This window comes from Sceloporus occidentalis, unplaced genomic scaffold (assembly GCF_023333645.1).
Source record: "Sceloporus occidentalis isolate IW3139 unplaced genomic scaffold, rSceOcc1.0.p SCAF_2, whole genome shotgun sequence".
NCBI classification, from domain to species: Eukaryota; Metazoa; Chordata; class Lepidosauria; order Squamata; family Phrynosomatidae; genus Sceloporus; species Sceloporus occidentalis.
In genome coordinates this window covers 125772097-125788856 of record NW_028316982.1, presented here as the reverse complement: position 1 = coordinate 125788856, position 16760 = coordinate 125772097, and the positions used below count along the sequence as shown (strand labels likewise).

The 16760-nt window shown below is 43.3% G+C and overlaps 1 protein-coding gene across 2 annotated transcripts in view; it reads right to left on the bottom strand.

The window, feature by feature from the left end:
• Nucleotides 1-12877, bottom strand: part of LOC149318994 (stromal cell-derived factor 1-like) — a 29191-nt gene extending 16314 nt beyond the window's left edge. For both annotated transcript variants that reach the window (XM_089510893.1, XM_089510894.1), the window contains exons 1-2: nt 12753-12877; nt 5215-5332 (exon numbers count right to left, since the gene is read on the bottom strand). In XM_089510893.1, the coding sequence (XP_089367019.1) occupies nt 5215-5332; nt 12753-12828 (194 nt within the window). In that variant the 5' untranslated portion in view covers nt 12829-12877. The remainder of the gene's footprint in view (nt 1-5214; nt 5333-12752) is intronic.
• Nucleotides 12878-16760: the final 3883 nt, after the last annotated feature.

Below are 16760 nucleotides of genomic sequence, written 5' to 3'. Positions count from 1 at the left end.
GCTTTTAAAGCCATTTATCAATCACACTTATAAATTATTATTAATCACACTTATGAGGAATGTACATTTACTTACGACAAACTATGAATGAGGTTCTTCTAAATATTAGGCACAACAAGATTGTTACAGATCTATTTTGCAAACCAACTGATATTTGTACTGTATATATTTGAACTGGAATTCCTGTCATCCCAAACATGCAAAAAACAACATCATATGTAATTTGGCACTCAGATCAAATGTATATTTGCATGAGCCAAATGGCCATTGCTCCCATCCATTCTGGCATCGTCCTGTTCAGACATCACATGACCCAACCTATGGTTCCAGCATGTCCTGCATCTGAACCAGGGCATAACAAGGTTACAACAGAGTTTAAAATCTTACTCTCCATTCCCATGACAGAGCTACTGTCTATATGGTCATCCCACTGTGCTGCCCAACACATTTACTGCCACTACAGGTTGCCCATTCTGAGGTCAGAATGAGGTGCCCAGCATGAGGTCATCTCTGGGCACTTCATTCTGACCTCAGAAGCAAGTGACCCATGGCAGAGATCAGCAGGACACCTGTCCAGACAGTAACTGCAGCACAGGGATGGAGGCCAAAGTAATGGTGGGAGATGCTGAGCCAGGATACTGTGGGCTGCCTTTAGAGCATCCTGGCTAGTGCAGACAAGGCCCAAGATACTATCCAATCAGCCAAAAAACATCTGGCTAAATTCAATTTGGCTAAATCCAATTAATCCAGTCCACTTAGATCATATCCATTGAATCAGCATATGCTGACATAGGTTCCCTTGATTCAATGTGACTAGCATTTGTGTATTTAAACCATACACTGTGGCAGCCTGGTCAGTAGGGCAAATGCATCTGCTCTAGGTCTAAGTGGCACCGACACTGCAGAAATAATGCAATTTGACATTACTTTAAGTGCTGTAGTTCTAGCCTATGGAATCCTGGGATTTGTAATTTCACAAGGTCTTTAGCCTTCTCTTCCAAATTGTGCTGGTGCCTCAGAAAACTACAAATCCCAGGATTCTGTAGGATGGACTCATGCCAGTTAAAATTGTCTCCAACTGCATTATTTCCACAATGCAGATGCACCCTCAGTCTAAACTTTAGAGGATCCATCTTAATTTCCAGAACCTTTTTTGAGGGTAGGGTTTAACATCTTGGATAGTTCCTTAAAAGTTCAAACCAAATCCAGGAGTAGATTCCAGTTTTGTGCTGCAAGAACTACATTCATTTCTGACACTATTCTTTAGTGTTATAAAGTTCCATAGTTTTTCCTGTCAAATGAAATAGTCACAAGTTATAGTTTTGGGGTTTTTTTCAGGCTATGTGGCCATGTTTTAGAAGAGTTTATTCCTGATGTTTTGGCAGCATCTGTGGCTGGCATCTTCTGAAGATGCCAGCCACAGATGCTGGCGAAACATCAGGAATAAACTCTTCTAGAACATGGCCACATAGCCTGAAAAACCCACAAAAAACTATGGATGCCGGCCATGAAAGCCTTCGACTTCACAGTTACAAGTTATGTTTTTAAGTATGCTTGATCTCTTGATCAACTGCATTAATTCTACATTGAATCTGGACAATTGGATGTATACAATTAAAGCTGGAAAGTTACCATTCTTATGTATATATAAAACTTAAAAATATAAAATATTCTCCAGATAACTAAGCTAAGTACAGGGTTGCACAAAAAGCCCTATTGTTTTGTTTTTTAACAAATAGTGTAGAATAGAAGGTAATTTGTACTTTATAGGCTTCAGTGTAATTCAGAATCCTTTACCTGCCGCTTTTCATACTAACCTTTCAGCAACTTATTCCCTATTCCCAAATCCCTTTTTCAGTGCCATCAGATGGCCAAACAAATAAAGTTTCAAACAGGAGCCTAAAATCTTTTGTTATAAATTTAACTGGGTGAAGCTCAGGGGTAGCTTGGCACAACCCCTGCCCACATCCACCCATGTTAAAGTCCCCTCACAAGTAAAAAGGGAAGTGGAGGACATTTTCCGTTAGCACTGCAGTGTCTTGCCTCTCAAAGAGACTGCTTGCAGCTAAGACGGCTGAAGATTTACAAAAATTTGCAGAGGAGGAGGTACTGGGCAAGCAGCAAGGCAAGATTTCCCCCCACATACCATCTTGTCTGGTTGCACTAAATGACAAGAAGTCTGACCCCTTGCCCCAGCGACCTAGTGACTCATGAAAGGAAAAAAATGGTTGGGAAGCTTGAAACCCACAGGCAACTATGGGGGGGGGGGTTAAAAAAAAATGTCTCCCCCACCCGCCACCCTCCTTGGCATGCATAATAGCTATTTCCTGTTCCTTTAGGAGGGAGTACGTTTGCCTTCTGAGACTCAACAGTGCAGCGGTATGGGCTTACTCCCTCTCCAGCCTCTCTCTTCAAATTGCAAATCATTAATTGAGTCCAGGAGCAGGAGCTGTGTTTTTGAAAAATCTGGAGGGAAGGGGGGTTATTCCCTGTACTGCCTGACCTGAGCAGCATGGACGCTAGCAGGAACAGCCAACCTCCCTGGTTTTACAGTCCAAATTAATGTTTTGTGCTACAAGATTTATGTCAAAGTCCATGATAAAAAGTGGAGGTGACTGGGTGACCTGTGTCTCTCATTGTAAGATTAATTGAATTCTAAGCATGTTCACTCAAAAAAGCGGTAAGAAAGTGAACTATAGACAGGTTAATCTCCTTAACAAATAATGGGCAAAAAAAGCTGAGGACTATACAAGAGTAAAATTGATCACAATCTATTATGAAAGATGATGCTAAATGATGCTAAAATGTCATTACTAGTATTACTAATATAACTAAAAGCAAAATTTAAAAAGTGCACTTTGATCAAAACATTTTAAAAGATCATCATTTAACATAAAACATATCTCACTAGCAGAATCATGCAGTTAGAAATGGTCTTGGCCTGATGCACTCCTAGTTTATGTCAAACCAACATGTTCGTGATTTTAATTCATCTTTAAAAGTCTTCGCATCACTTGCTTTTAATGATTCATTGTATACCTTCAAATCATTTCTGACTTACAGTGACACAAGACTACCATGTAAAGGGGTTTTCTTGCCAAATTTGTTCAGAAGGGGTTTGCCTTTGCCTTCCTCTGAGGCTGAGAGAATGCATTTTACCCAAGGTCACCCAGTTGATTTTCATGGCCTAACACAGATTCAAATCCTTGTCATCTGGAGTCCTAGTTATATAATCAATCAGTACACTATGATGACTGTCTGCTTTCATTGAAACCATATGATTTACAGTACAGTACTTACCTTCATCCCCGATAAATATTTTATGTTGTAATCTTTTACATGTTTTTATTCAAGTGCACTTTTTCAGTGTATTGGTGGGTCATAATATTTTAGCATTGTCTTTCATAGTAATTTCATTCTTGTAAACACTTAAACTTTTTTGCTCATTTACTCAGAAATCTGGTCAATTATGCATACTCCTAGGTGAGTGTGTATAGTGCACCCGCATCATATACTGGAAGCCCTGCCAGAAGGAAGGGAGCCACGCGCTGGAAGAAAACAATGGCACACGCTCCTGTCGCATGCCCCCTTCATGCCACTGCCACACCGCTGTGGGCATGAGCCCCATTCATTTGAATGTACCCACATTTTTTCCCTTATGCGGGGGGGGGGGGAATCCGGAATGGCTCCCCTGCATAAGGAAAGGGACAACTGTACATTATTTCAGGCCAAATCCCTATATGAACTGTGTGCATCTTTTTGAGAGGGGGAGTAGTCCAGTCACCTGTACCATCAAACCCAGATACTCTTCACCATCAGCAGGACAATAGGTTGAAAGGAGTAGCAGGTGGGGGGCAGGTAAAGCTACACTTGCGGGATTTCTCTTTTAAAATATCTTGAGGATTTAGGCTCTGTTGTTGAAACCTTTCTGCATAGAGAAATTACTTCTGCCACTTTCTAATGTTATGCTTAACTACTACTTCTTCAGTTCTGGGTACATTCACAGTTGTTGTCTGAATAAAGTTAAGGCATTTTATGTATTAGATTTTTGTAAGTATAAACAAATAATACAATTTTGTGTATTGTCATACATATTGCATATTATATTCTTAAGAAAGCAAAAAATGTAGAACTGATCAAAAAGCAAATGTTGCACATTTTTCTATTTCTCCTCCACTTTCCATTTCTGAAAAAACAGGAACAACCAGTGTCCCTCAAACGTCCTCCATGACTTCAATATTTTCAGAAACATTATATCTCTAATGTCCTGCCCTCCCCAGCATCTCATCAAACAATTTAAGCTACTTCATGCAGACTCAGACTACTAGTCCATTCAGCCTCATGACCCATTGGTTTTTCAATGGCAGTGATTATTCCAAGTCTCTGGCTCATAAAGGTCTTTCCAACCAATTCTCTGAGTAAATTATAAACATAGTTCCCATTTAAATGATCAGAAAAATAAAAGTTCTGTTGATTTTATATTCATAGCTTTTTGTTTGCATGGAAAGGCAAACAAAGCCAATGATTCTGTCATGATGCCAAGGTTTAAGTTCCCCCTTCCTGTCTGCCAATTCCCACCTACACCCTGTGCAATGGGAAAGCTCCTTCACTGAAGTAACATGTCTTGCCACAAATACAGAGGCATTATCCTCCTCCTATTTAGTATGGAGCCATATTGGATTATTTCTTTGAAAATAGTATGTTGAGGTTATTCCAAATTTCTCTTCTTTTCCCCATGGTTACCCCATTACATTTGGCATTCTCAGTGTCTCCTCTACACAATATAGATAGGGTAATTGAGTCAATTCATAAAGACAGAACTTTGTTAAGCCAGTTTTGTTTGTTTGTGTTTGTTTTTGTCTGCAGCTTGACAATGAACCAAAGAGTTGCAGAAGCATGGCTTCATTTGTTTTTAAAAAAACCTCCTAGATAAAATGAGTGGAATATGCCCCACTTCAATGTATTTGGGGAGGAAACTTGTAATTTTTTAAAAAAAAAATCACATCAGTACTTAGGACACATTCTCTCAAATACATGTTAGCCTATATCTTTAATCACAGTACTGGCAAAACTACTATTTATTCTAATCGCTTCCAAATATTCTGAGAATATGTTCTGGATGATGCAGAACATATTCCTTTATTATCATGCTCTGGCAATGGTTGCAGCCTCTGCTAGACACAAAATGCATTAGAAAAATGTATGTACACTTACATAATCTGGAGTGAACAGCCAGGGACAGTCAGGATCTTCAGGTGCTTAATGTGAGATTTAGCCACACTGTTCTCAACATATCTGCAGGGACAGCGGTAAGTCAAACTGATGGGCTTCTCTAGAAGGCAACACAAACAAAAGGATTCAGATCCCTGACCCTTTACTATGAACACTCTACAATTTAAATGATTTCAGCCTTTAATCCTTGTGTTTGGAGAGACAGAAATGAGGTAAGAAACCAGAGCTAAGAAACTGAGATGTGACTTAAAAAAAAAAAGCAACAGCAGCAGCCAGCTGATTGTCCCAAGTGAACAGGGACAACTGAGCAAGACAATGGGCTAAAACAGAAAGGTGCCTGACCTCCTCAATGTTAATCCCACCCAGCGATTTGACCTGAGGCCAAATCAAAAGGCAAACAAGAGAAGAAAGCAAGCCCTTAGTTATGCAAAGCCAAACAAGTTCCTCCTCAGCATTATGGAGAGAGAAGCTATTAGGGCCTTTGGGCATTCAGCTTCTGCTTCAGGTATAGCGGTTCTGTTGTTATTGACTCTAAACTGACTGAAGTGATCAATGCATGCTTTCTTGCCTTTCCAGCAGTGCTGAACAGAACAGTTTCTTGAGTCCCAAAATTTTGGAACCACTAACTTCTATTGTTAATGATACCGGTACAGGAGGAATGGGCAGCATGCCCCTCTAGGGCCACATGTGGCACTCAAAGGCTCTTTTTGTGGCCCTTTATTTCTCCAGTCGGTGAGCTGAATTGCCCCTTTCTGGCCCTCAAAAGAAGTGATTTTTCTTTCTTGGAAACCTATGGTACTTCATCTTTCAGATAGGTTGCAGGACCTCCTGGTACTTCAAATAATACCCACTTTTTAAAACCAAATGTGGGTGTCTAGCTTCTTTTTTAGGCATTTGGTTGAAGGTCACTTGGGATGGGACCCATAAAGTCCCAGAGACATCAAGCTGTAACAGCAGTTTCTCACCCCTATCCTACACATAACTGATGTGTCACCATGGCACAATTTAAGCTGAAATGAAGGGTTCCTTGATCCTCCCCAATAGACAACCCCCAAACAATGTGGTCCTCCAGCTCTTACTGAGCTGCAACTCCCAATATTCTTCACCACTTAGCTATGCTGCCCAGGACTCATGGGAACTGCAGTCCCATCCTTTTTGCAGAGGTCTGTTTCTTATGGAAGACTTTTGTAGGTCTCCACCACTTCCAAAAACTTGTGGGAGCTCAGATGGCATCTTCCTTGATGCAAAATGAAACAAGAAAAATCTGTTCTTCCACTAACATGTCAAGGAACAGACTATGCTACACACAATACCCTTCCTGGCACACTAATTCTCTGAAAGCAAAACTATGTATGTTTGAGATCTGTGAATAAGACACCTGGTGTCTTTTTCCTTTGCTAAAAGCAGGGGGAGGATAACTGGATCTGGGTCATGATATTCTGGGTTTCTGACTAACCTTCTTCCAAAGCAGGAAAAAGTATGGAATAATACCTCAAAATAGCAACACAAAAAGGAAAGGCAATCCACTTAAGACACTGAAATAAATCTTATGAACTGATCAAAATGGCACAAATGAATTTCAATCAGGTAGTTTTTCTTGGGGCAGCTATAAGAGATTTTTTGTAAAATAAAAAGTTAAGATATTTTAGCATCTCATGTAATTTCTGCTACATGTTTTAATATGCATTATGAAAATATACATTTATCATAATTTATTAAAAAATAACATACATACATTAACCAAAAAGTGAAATCAAAAACTTTTCTAAAAGTTTCTGATTTCATGTTTTTTGTTACTGTATATCAGTTGCAGTAGTAGAATGTGCTACATGTTGCTATTTTTACATTAAAAACAATGAAACAGAAGGTGATAATAATTCTTCAATATTTTAAAGATACTGACTAATAAATACAAAATTCCTCTTAGTAATGATCGTGATTTAGAGCTCTACTCCTAGAGTGCGAGACAATTTTGCTTCTTCCCCGCAGCCCCTCATACATTTGGCATAATCTGCTGCAGAGGTTAAAGGGACCTTCTGGAAGAACACGGGAGAACAGAACAAATCAGTGGAAATTCATTTCCCACCTCTGCTCATGCCATAATAATGTCCTTACAAAGTCCTTTAGAACTTCCACTCAGCTATAGCCTTATGCTATTTCCAATTATGCAGTGCTTGAAAAAATTATTAAAGGGTGCTATACCTCCAAGAATTCTGTTCAAAAGATTATGTTGAAAAAAGTATACAGGGGTGTCATTCTCCCAGGTAACATAATAGTGATCATATTGTCTCTTTGACAAGAAAAACAATTCCAAACTTCCATATAACCATGCGGGGTTTCTGTCTTGGAAGTCTCTTTTCTTATTCATACTTTTTCATTTAGTCATTTATTTACTTGTAATACCTCAAAGACTATGGGCCCAAACAGACAGGCCAAAATAAAGCTGCTTCGGGTCACTTGGGAGGTATGCTGTTTAAATGACATGCACATCTTAAGAGGCCAGAAGCTGCACCAAAGCTGCACTCCAGTCCTTATCATCATTTAAACAACATACCTCCAAAGTGACCCGAAGCAGCTTTATTTTGGCCTATCTGTTCAGGCCCTAAGTCTGCAAATTTATTTATTATATATATATATATGGAAAAATGTTCCACTTACACATTCCTCTACCTATTTTTTTAAATGGTCTTGCCTACGTACATCAGTTTATAGAGCTGTTATATAATGCATGTCAGACAGAAACTATATTGTACTTTTTCTTATGCACAGGGTTACAAAAATCCAGGAAGTCTTGGAAGAAAAATGTCCCTGTGGGAATGGGATGCAGTGTTCCAGATAAGAGATAAAATTTCTATCATTTTGAATATGCACTGTGGTGAACAAACTAGTCTGCAATGTTCCTAATGTGTTTATAAATTAATATTCTTCAGCACTTAGCTATGCTGTCCAGGACTCATGGGATCCATTAGGGCAGTGCAGGTTAATTCAGAAATCAGAGAGAGAAAAGTACCAGCCTTTGCAGCTGTCTGTAACAAAAGGAAAAAGACCTCAGAAGATCCATTTACAGTTGTCTTTCATTGCATCATGTACACATAGCAGGAATGAAGGGATTTAAAAAAATAGAGAATATAGGAATTTTTAAAAATATAGAAAAATGGTTCCTCGTGTTAAGCCCCCATTTGCAGTCTGAAATTCATAGAGTTCAGACCCAGGTTTACACTGAAACAATAACAAAATAAATCTCAGTTAATTCAGGGTGTTGTTTTGTGCCCCCGTTTTTCAAAATGATTTGTATGATAGAGAAGCCAAGACAATTTTCATCTTAGATAATGAGTATTTTGCTTCTCTTGTTCAGATATATTTCTCTGCCTAAATGCCTGATAAGCTTGGCTAAAAATGACTGATTGCAACAAAGAGTGCCTCTCTTTCTCACAGCTGACACTGCAAAACAAGAGTCCTTCTGCTGTGGCCAAAGGAAGAAAGTGTTCGGTTCCCCCCCTTTTCCCCCCCCCTTCTTCTTCTTCTCAGAAGTGCAAAGGCTGGATCTAAGATTCAAACTCATTGACTGGGCAACACCTTTACAATAAAAGTTGAATTGTCCTAATAATGGCCTTGCTTATCTGTGAGACTTGAATTCCCACCTACCCACAGATCAACATGGCTTCTACTTTTTGTGAATCTATGATGGGCCTCATTGTCACAACCTTGGAATGATGGAAACCAATCCCTAGAAGGCAATTTTGGCAAACTGCTCTTGATAAGCCCTGAGGTAATAACAGCTGAAGAACCAAACAAAGATCTCCCTCAACTTCAAAAAAGTTAATCCTAACTGCAAGGCAGACAGCAGTCTAAAGCAAAGAATGAGGAAGAAACTATAGTATATTCCTGAGTCTGTTGCAGACTGATTTGGGAGTAAATCCAGCTGAAATTGGTGGGAAGTATTTCTGAGTAAGCACTGAATGGATTGGGTTGCATGTTTAAAATGTGAATCTGCTCCCCACAATTAACAAGGGAAATCAGTTTAAAGTTACTAGTGCAAGAATTCATTGTACTTGGAGAGGAATGCTATGCCACAGGGTAGCTACAAGCAGCTTTACGAAAGGAAGGCTGCTGTTGAGGAGAGCACACTTCCTTGACCCTTTCAAACCAAGGGCTTCTGGCATTACCAGTCACATGGCATTGCACAACTACTTCCCCTGTGTAATGGATCCCCCTCCCCGCCTTGGGCTGGATGGTAAGAAAAAAGTTGGAAGCAACAGTGCAAAAACATGGGGGAGGAACTACAAATGGGAAACAGCATCTGGACCCTTTTGGGAAATTCTGTGAACGAAGGAAGGCAATTTCACAATAAAAGCCTCCTCTGGAATCAGACTTTGTCATAAAAAGAATGAGAATTGATGAAGGAAAACATAGGTGGATTGGAAGTGGAAGAGAGGACCACCTGGACCTCCTTGAAGTGCAGCAAATAAGCAGTAGAAATGTTTGTTCTGGAAGCATGCAAGGTGGCTTTTTTCAGTAAATGAAAATGTGTTTTGAACAAGGACAACTCCTCCATCCCCCCCCCCCCGCCAATTGCCCCTTCCACAGCCACCTTTAGTAGAACTGAGAGAGGAAGGAGCAAATTAGGAAGACTGAGCAGTGACATGATAGCCATCATTACATATCTGAAGGGATGTCAAGGTTGTTTTTGCTGCTTCAGAGACAAACCAATGGATTCAAATTACAAGAAAAAAACCCCACCTAAACATTGGGAAAAATTTCTTTACTATTCAATAGTGGGATAAACAGCCTTGGAGCGTGTTGGACCCTCGCCTTTGGAGGTCTCTACACAGAGGTTGCACAGGCATCTTTCAGGAGTGTTAAGCTGTTTAAGTCCTTCATGGCAGAGGGTTGGACTAGGTGGCTGCTGCAATCTCTTCCAACTCTTATGATCTATTATTCAAGAGCTAGAGGAAAACTATTTAAAACCAGGGGTGGGGAACTGCTTTGGTCCCAGTTTCTGGACTCCTTCACCCAAAACCAATCTGGCAGGTTGAATGAAATTATAGCTACAGCTTTGCTCCCTTTTGGGGCCCTGAATGCAATGTACATTAATGTACAGTTTCTCTGAGCATCATTCTGCATTGAGTTTTTTGGCTGCAAGGAGCGCAGTGTGAGAATCCTCATGATATATTGGGTCTCCCACCAGAAGCAGCAGCATAGTTTCTCCCTCCTCAGCTCATCCTCCTCATTCAGAAAGTAGATCAAACAGGGATCCTTTTCCCCAAAGGTAAGGGCCTCCTCTGGACTGTTCCCAGCTAGATCAGTTCCCTTGACCAGAAGTTCCTCTGTTTTAAATAATAAAGGCATGCTGAAGAAACCAAATTTGCAGAAACTAGTAGCTAGGCTCTTAAACCAGAGTCCCTTAAGTTGCTAAGCCAATTTTAAATGGCAGTTGCTTTCTCTTCAGGCAGAGTGAAAATGTTTTCAGTGTTTGGCACTATTTATGTAAAGCTAAGAAATCAAGTATTTAATTTTAAATGAATACTTAATTAATTAAATATTAATGAGGAAATTAAGTATGGCTCTGCTTGCCCATGAAACTCACTGGGTGACCTTGGGCAAGTCACATACTCTCAGCCCCAGGGGAAGGCAATGGCAAAGCTCTTCTGAACCAATCTTGCCTGGAAAACCCCAACATAGGGTTGCCATAAGTCAGAAATGACTTGAAGGCACACAATAACAGCAAGAAGAAATTAGTTTAAATTAGGGATGGAAAGAATATTAACCGTTACTTGCTCCCACCACTTAGGAAATCCAGTCAGAAATGATAGCAATGTAGCAAGACTGTGTAGTTTTCTCCCAGCATTTGCACACACTGCACAAAACTACATTTTGATTCTTTGTAGAAACATGGTTTGGTTTGGTTTTTGCAAAACACACACATTTGGACTAAACGGTTTCCAAATGATCAAGTGTGTCGGTGTTGTTTTTGTGCGAGACTGCTGAGGTTTACACAAAACCCGTTTATCTGTAAACAACACAAAAAGCAGCCATCTTTCTCAAAAACACCTAGCTGTTGAAAGTATTTTCGGAAAAGAAAGCAGAACAATTTCCTGAAATAGTTCAGGATGTAAAAGTCCCAGGCAGGAATGGTCCAGACATTTTCTTTTCCTTTCTTTCTTTCTTTTCTGCAGCTGGGAGAAGAAGAGTGCGGAAATTATTTCTCCCCATTTGCAACGAACGAAGTTGGCAGCAGGCGCTTTCCTAGACTTCAGGCTACTTCCTCAGATGCTTTTCAAAGAGGCCCCTCCAACCTCTCTTTCATTTTCCATTTTAGAATACTTTGGGGATAAAGTTGGAGACTAAAAATGGTAGAAGTGTAAGCACAGCTGTTACTCAGAAACTGAAGAGACCACTACAAATATGACACATTTAGGATTAAGTTTACAATTGCAAGCAAAGAGATACCACCTAAACATTGGAAACAACTCTATTACTTCCAACTCTATGATTCTATGATTCTACGGTCGGAGCCGGCAGTCAATGGGCTAAACACTTTCTCCGAGGAGGATGGACTCTTCGGCTGCGGAGGTCTGCAAACAGAGGATGGAGGGGCAGCTTTGAAAAGCATCCGAGGAAGTAGGCTGAAGCCTGGGAAAGCTCCTGCTGCCAACTTCTTCCTTTCAGTGAGTCTCAAAGCGGCTGCAAGAGCTCTCTACAGATTGATTCCACAGACTGACACGGCTATGTCTTTGAATCTTTGAAGGGGATTAGAGCTGAGTGGCAGCGCCTGGCTGGCAAAGTGGACCTGTGTCGATGCTCTGGTTGCCATCCAGGAAGGAAGGAAGGAAGGAAGGGGGGGATCCCGAGCCAGCCAGCCCGGGAATGATGGGAACTAGAGGCTAGCCCCTTCCCTACCCGCTGGGAAAAGCCTGGGATCCCGGAGGGGGGGGCTGTGGCTGGGCTTCTGCTTTGGCCAGAGGCTCGCTCCCACCCACCGTCGAGGAGCGAGAGGATGCCCTCCTCAGGGGCCCCGACGAGGCGGGAAAGGCGAGAGACTCTTGGGCAGCGGAGTCCCGCTCTCCCCGTCCCTCCCTCTCTCCCTTCGGCCAAAGAGCCCCGAAGCGCCTCTCCCCGACTCTGCAACCTCGGGGCGCCCCGGGAGGGACTCCCCGCTTCGGGACCCGGCCAGAGCAGCCGCCCCTGAGGGAAAGGGCTGCCCCCAAAGGCGCCTTCACGTTGGAGGACCAAAACGGTGCCCTCGGGGTCCCGGCGCAGGGCCTCCTCCATCGGCCCTCCGAGGGGCCAGGGCCGAGTCCGATGCCTCGGGGGGACTTTGGTGGCCCGTCCATCGGCCTCCCAGCCGAGCCCCGAATGGCGCGGGGCGCCTTTCTTCCAGCCTCCCCTCCCCGCCCGAAGAGAGCCTCCCTCGCCGTCCCAAGCATTTCCCTTCCCCGGCCGGATAGGCTTCCCTCCCTCCTCCTCCGTCGGGGCCCCTGGGCGAGGAGGGAGCCCCGGGAAGGAGCCAGGGGACTCACCCTCGGTGGCGGGGAGGCTGCCGAGGCCGAGGAGGGCCAGGAGGAGCAGGACTCTCAGGGCTCGGGCAGCGTCCATGGTTGGCGCGGCGGCCGGGGCTCTGGCGGGGAGGCCCCTCTCGCTCCCTCTATAGAGTCCCCGCGGGGGAAGGGGGGCTCTGCTCCGCAGGGAGGGAGGGAGGGAGGAAGCAGACAGGCAGAGAGAGAGAGTCTGTTATCCTCCCGGCCCTCCTTCGGCCCAGGGATGGCAGGAGGCCAGGCGCCCCGCTCCCCTCCGGCGGCATCCGATGCACCCCTCCCGGCGGCGGGAGGGACTTCCCTCCGAGGGCTGGGGGCTCTTCCCCCCCAACCAAGTCCCCCCCGCCCTCTCCGCCTTGCAAAGGCTGCCTTTGGCTCTCAGGCGTCCCCCGGAGGTCACGGCCAGCCTCCCAAGTCCGGAGGGACGGGGACAGGGCTTTGCCTCCTGCGGCCCCTTCTTGGCCCTCGCCTTGCTTGGTCCCCTCCTCCTCCTCAGGACAAGGCAGGCGCCGTCGGGGGAGCAGCCCCTCCACCGGCCAGGAAAGGGCTCCCGCCGCCGAGTCGAAATGTGCCTCAGCCACCGAAATAATAAAGCGAGAACAGGGAAGTGTGATAGCCAGGAGACAGGCAGTTTATTTGGGTTTTTTGTGGGGTTTTCAGGCTATGTGGCCATAAAACCATAAGAGTTGGAAGAGACCGCAAGGGCCATCCAGTCCAACCCCCTGCCATGCAGGAAATCCAAATCAAAGCATCCCTGACAGATGGCCATCCAGCCTCTGTTTAAAGACCTCCAAGGAAGGAGACTCTATCACCTTCCAAGGAAGTGCATTCCACTGCCGAACAGCCCTTACTGTCAGTAAGTTCCTCGTAATGCTCAGGTGGAATCTCTTTTCCTGTAGCTTGCATCCATTCTTCCGAGTCCTGTTCTCTGGAGCAGCAGAAAACAAGCTTGCTCCCTCCTCAATATGACATCCCTTCAAATATTTAATCAGGGCTATCATATCACCTCTTCTAGAAGAGTTTATTCCTAATGTTTACCAGCTGAAGATGCCAGCCATAGCTGCTGGCGAAACGTCAGGAATAAACTCTTCTAGAACATGGCCACAGACCCCAAAACCCCCACAAAAAACTATGGATGTCGGCCGTGAAAGCCTTCGACTTGGCAGTTTCTCTGGGTCCTCCAGCCTGGAGCTTCCACAGCAGCCTTTACTTTGAGTTGAAAGCCAACTCTCCCATCTGATAAGAAAGTGACCAGAGTGGAAAAGGAGCAAGGGGGGCAGGGGAGTTGGAGAAAGGGATGAAATGGCAAGGCTTCAGTTGGAAGGGAGAAGCCCTGGGCCTGAAGAGCCTCAGGGGCCAAAGGGCCAGCCTCAGACCCAAGGGACAACCCCTGGGAGAAGAGAAGGGAGACAGGGCTGGGGCCCTTTGGGGGACAGAAGGGGGGCCTTGTTGCTCTTCCAGCTTAACAGGTGCCTCTGTACCCCGGCTCTATTTTACGTATTATCATCACTGTTAATACATTGCTTCTTCACTAACCTTTATGCTATAGCCTAACATCAAAATAAACATTTAAGAAAAAGGACAGACAGAGAAAGTGTTTCTATCTCTGTGGCTGCAAGGATAAAAGAGAAAGAGTGACATAAACCATTTCATTTCCTATTCCTGGGGTCTGTTGTCTTGACTGAAAAACACTCCACAGGATGTGATATAAAGACACAAGGTGGTATGAAATCCCTTGCAATGTTCTGCTTGTATTGCCTCAAAGACATTTGTTCTTGCTATAGGCCTTCAAGTTGTTTGCAACTTATGGCAACCCTAAGGCAAACATACCATGGGTTTTTCTTAGGCAAGTTACAAACCGCCAGTTTGAAAAAGCGGCTTCTCTTCTAGACGCCCCTTACCCTATCACGGACTCAGTCCTTACAAAATGGCGGCGCCCTGTTCATACGTGGCGCACCAGAAGTGACGCCGCAAGTGCACCCTTTGGCACTCACAGCGCCTCTTCTGGGGCCTGAGAAGGAGCGTGATTTTTGCGCTCCTTCTCTGCAGAGTCCGGGAGCCACGCCGTTTAAAGGCTTCTCAGCGGTCTGTAACGCGCCCCCATAAACTTTTCATTTGCCTTCCTCTGAGGTTGAAGAAGAGTGTGACTTGTCCAATAATAACTTTAGATAAATCTCTTTTAGCAATAGCAATTACATTTCTATACCACTTATCAGTGCACTTAAGCACTCCCTGAGCGGTTTACAATGTGTAAGCTAATTTAGGATCTGTTCCTTGTTTATCTGTTGTTCATTGATAGCTTGCATGACTTTAAGGAAGCCCAGTCTCTACTTTCTTTATTTCCCGCGTGCAAACAGTTGTTATTTTTTCCTGTCTGTTTAAACCAGGAGGCTGTAGGTGGGATTATTCTGGCAAAATGGACTACAGTTACCAGCAGGAAACCAGCTTGCACTCTTGACTTCACCATCGGTGCCAATTCCAGATCAGAGGTCTGCAGTAACTAGGTCTGGGCGGCCCAGTTCCCTTCTCTGGCTCTCCCAAATAAGTGGGTGAGAGAGAAGGGTGAGCATGGTCACTGCCAGCATAGTTGCAATTGCTTGTGAACCAAACTAGTGTAATGGAATCCTTCAGAAGATGAAGCAGAAATTGATCCCACTCAAACTGAAGCACAGCTACACCTGTTCAAACCTGCTCTTCCTTTGTTGTCTCAGATTCATGAGGAACCACTTTGCTTGGATTGCTCAAACCAGCTGGAGCAGCTCACCACTGCAGAAAGCAGAAACCTGGCTCTAAAATACCAGATTCAGAAAATACATTTGCTTCTATTTCTGGACCCAAGCGCTCAAAATCAAGTTCCAAGGCTTGCCCTGGACACTGTGCTGGCCAAGGTGAAGGACAAAAAGGTACCTTCCCACCCTCATTCCATGTACAGAAGCCCATCAGACTGGCAGTTGAATCTTACTTGAAGATGGGTGCATCATCCACTGCACAGCCACATGAATAACAGCCTTGTTCTTCAAGACATAGCTCTCCAGCCTCAAGCATCTGTTCACCAAAGCATCTGCTTAATTGTTCTAATGACAGAGCTGGATTCTGGAAATCATTTTCCTTCTTTTTTTAATATATATCTAAATTTAGTAAAATATGTTGAAATCCTGTTCAGCAGCCAGTGATTCAACCTATCTTACTCAACTGGGCATAAGTAGAAGTTCACCTTTGGGGTAGTTACAACCAGAAAAATTATTGGAGGGATGTCAGAGTTGCCCCTCAAAGCTTCCTCTGTCGTGTTAAAGTTAGGTCTGCTTACCCATGTTGTAACCATGTTGGCAGTGGCATCACTAGGATTGGTGTCACTCAGTGTCATAACTCACGGTCTCTCTCTCTCTCACACACATATTAATCTTCTCCCATACCACAGCATATAGAATCCTTAGTAATGTTTTTGTACTAATGTTATTCATAAATTGTAATTCCTATATATCACTGAATGTAATGGTAATAATCATAAACAACTAGCAAAATTAAAATTATACCTTAAATTACAATTTCATTACAATACACATACACAACCTAAATGTATTCACATGTACATAGTTTCATGTGGTTAAAGTGAAAATTTGATAAGATGTGATGTTTTATAAGAAAATTTAAAAAGAATATAAGTATTTATTTTAAAAAATAAAATAAAATTTTAAAATTTAAAATTTAATTTTAAAAATCTGGGATCTCTCCTTGCTCTTCCATTGAGCCTCATCCTATTCGCACCATCTCTTCACCATTTTAAAAGGGACACAAGCCAACACCACAACTCATTTCTGCAAAAAGGCAGACTTTGGGGAGCACTGCTGTCATCCACTTATGGTGTCACACAGCTCACACTCCCCTGATGATGCCTCTGCATGTTGGGAGTCTAAGGGTGAGGGGAAGAAAGATTATTTACAGCTACTGCAGATAATTGCTGTGTGTGAACCAAGGTTGCATTGCTCCTAGTTC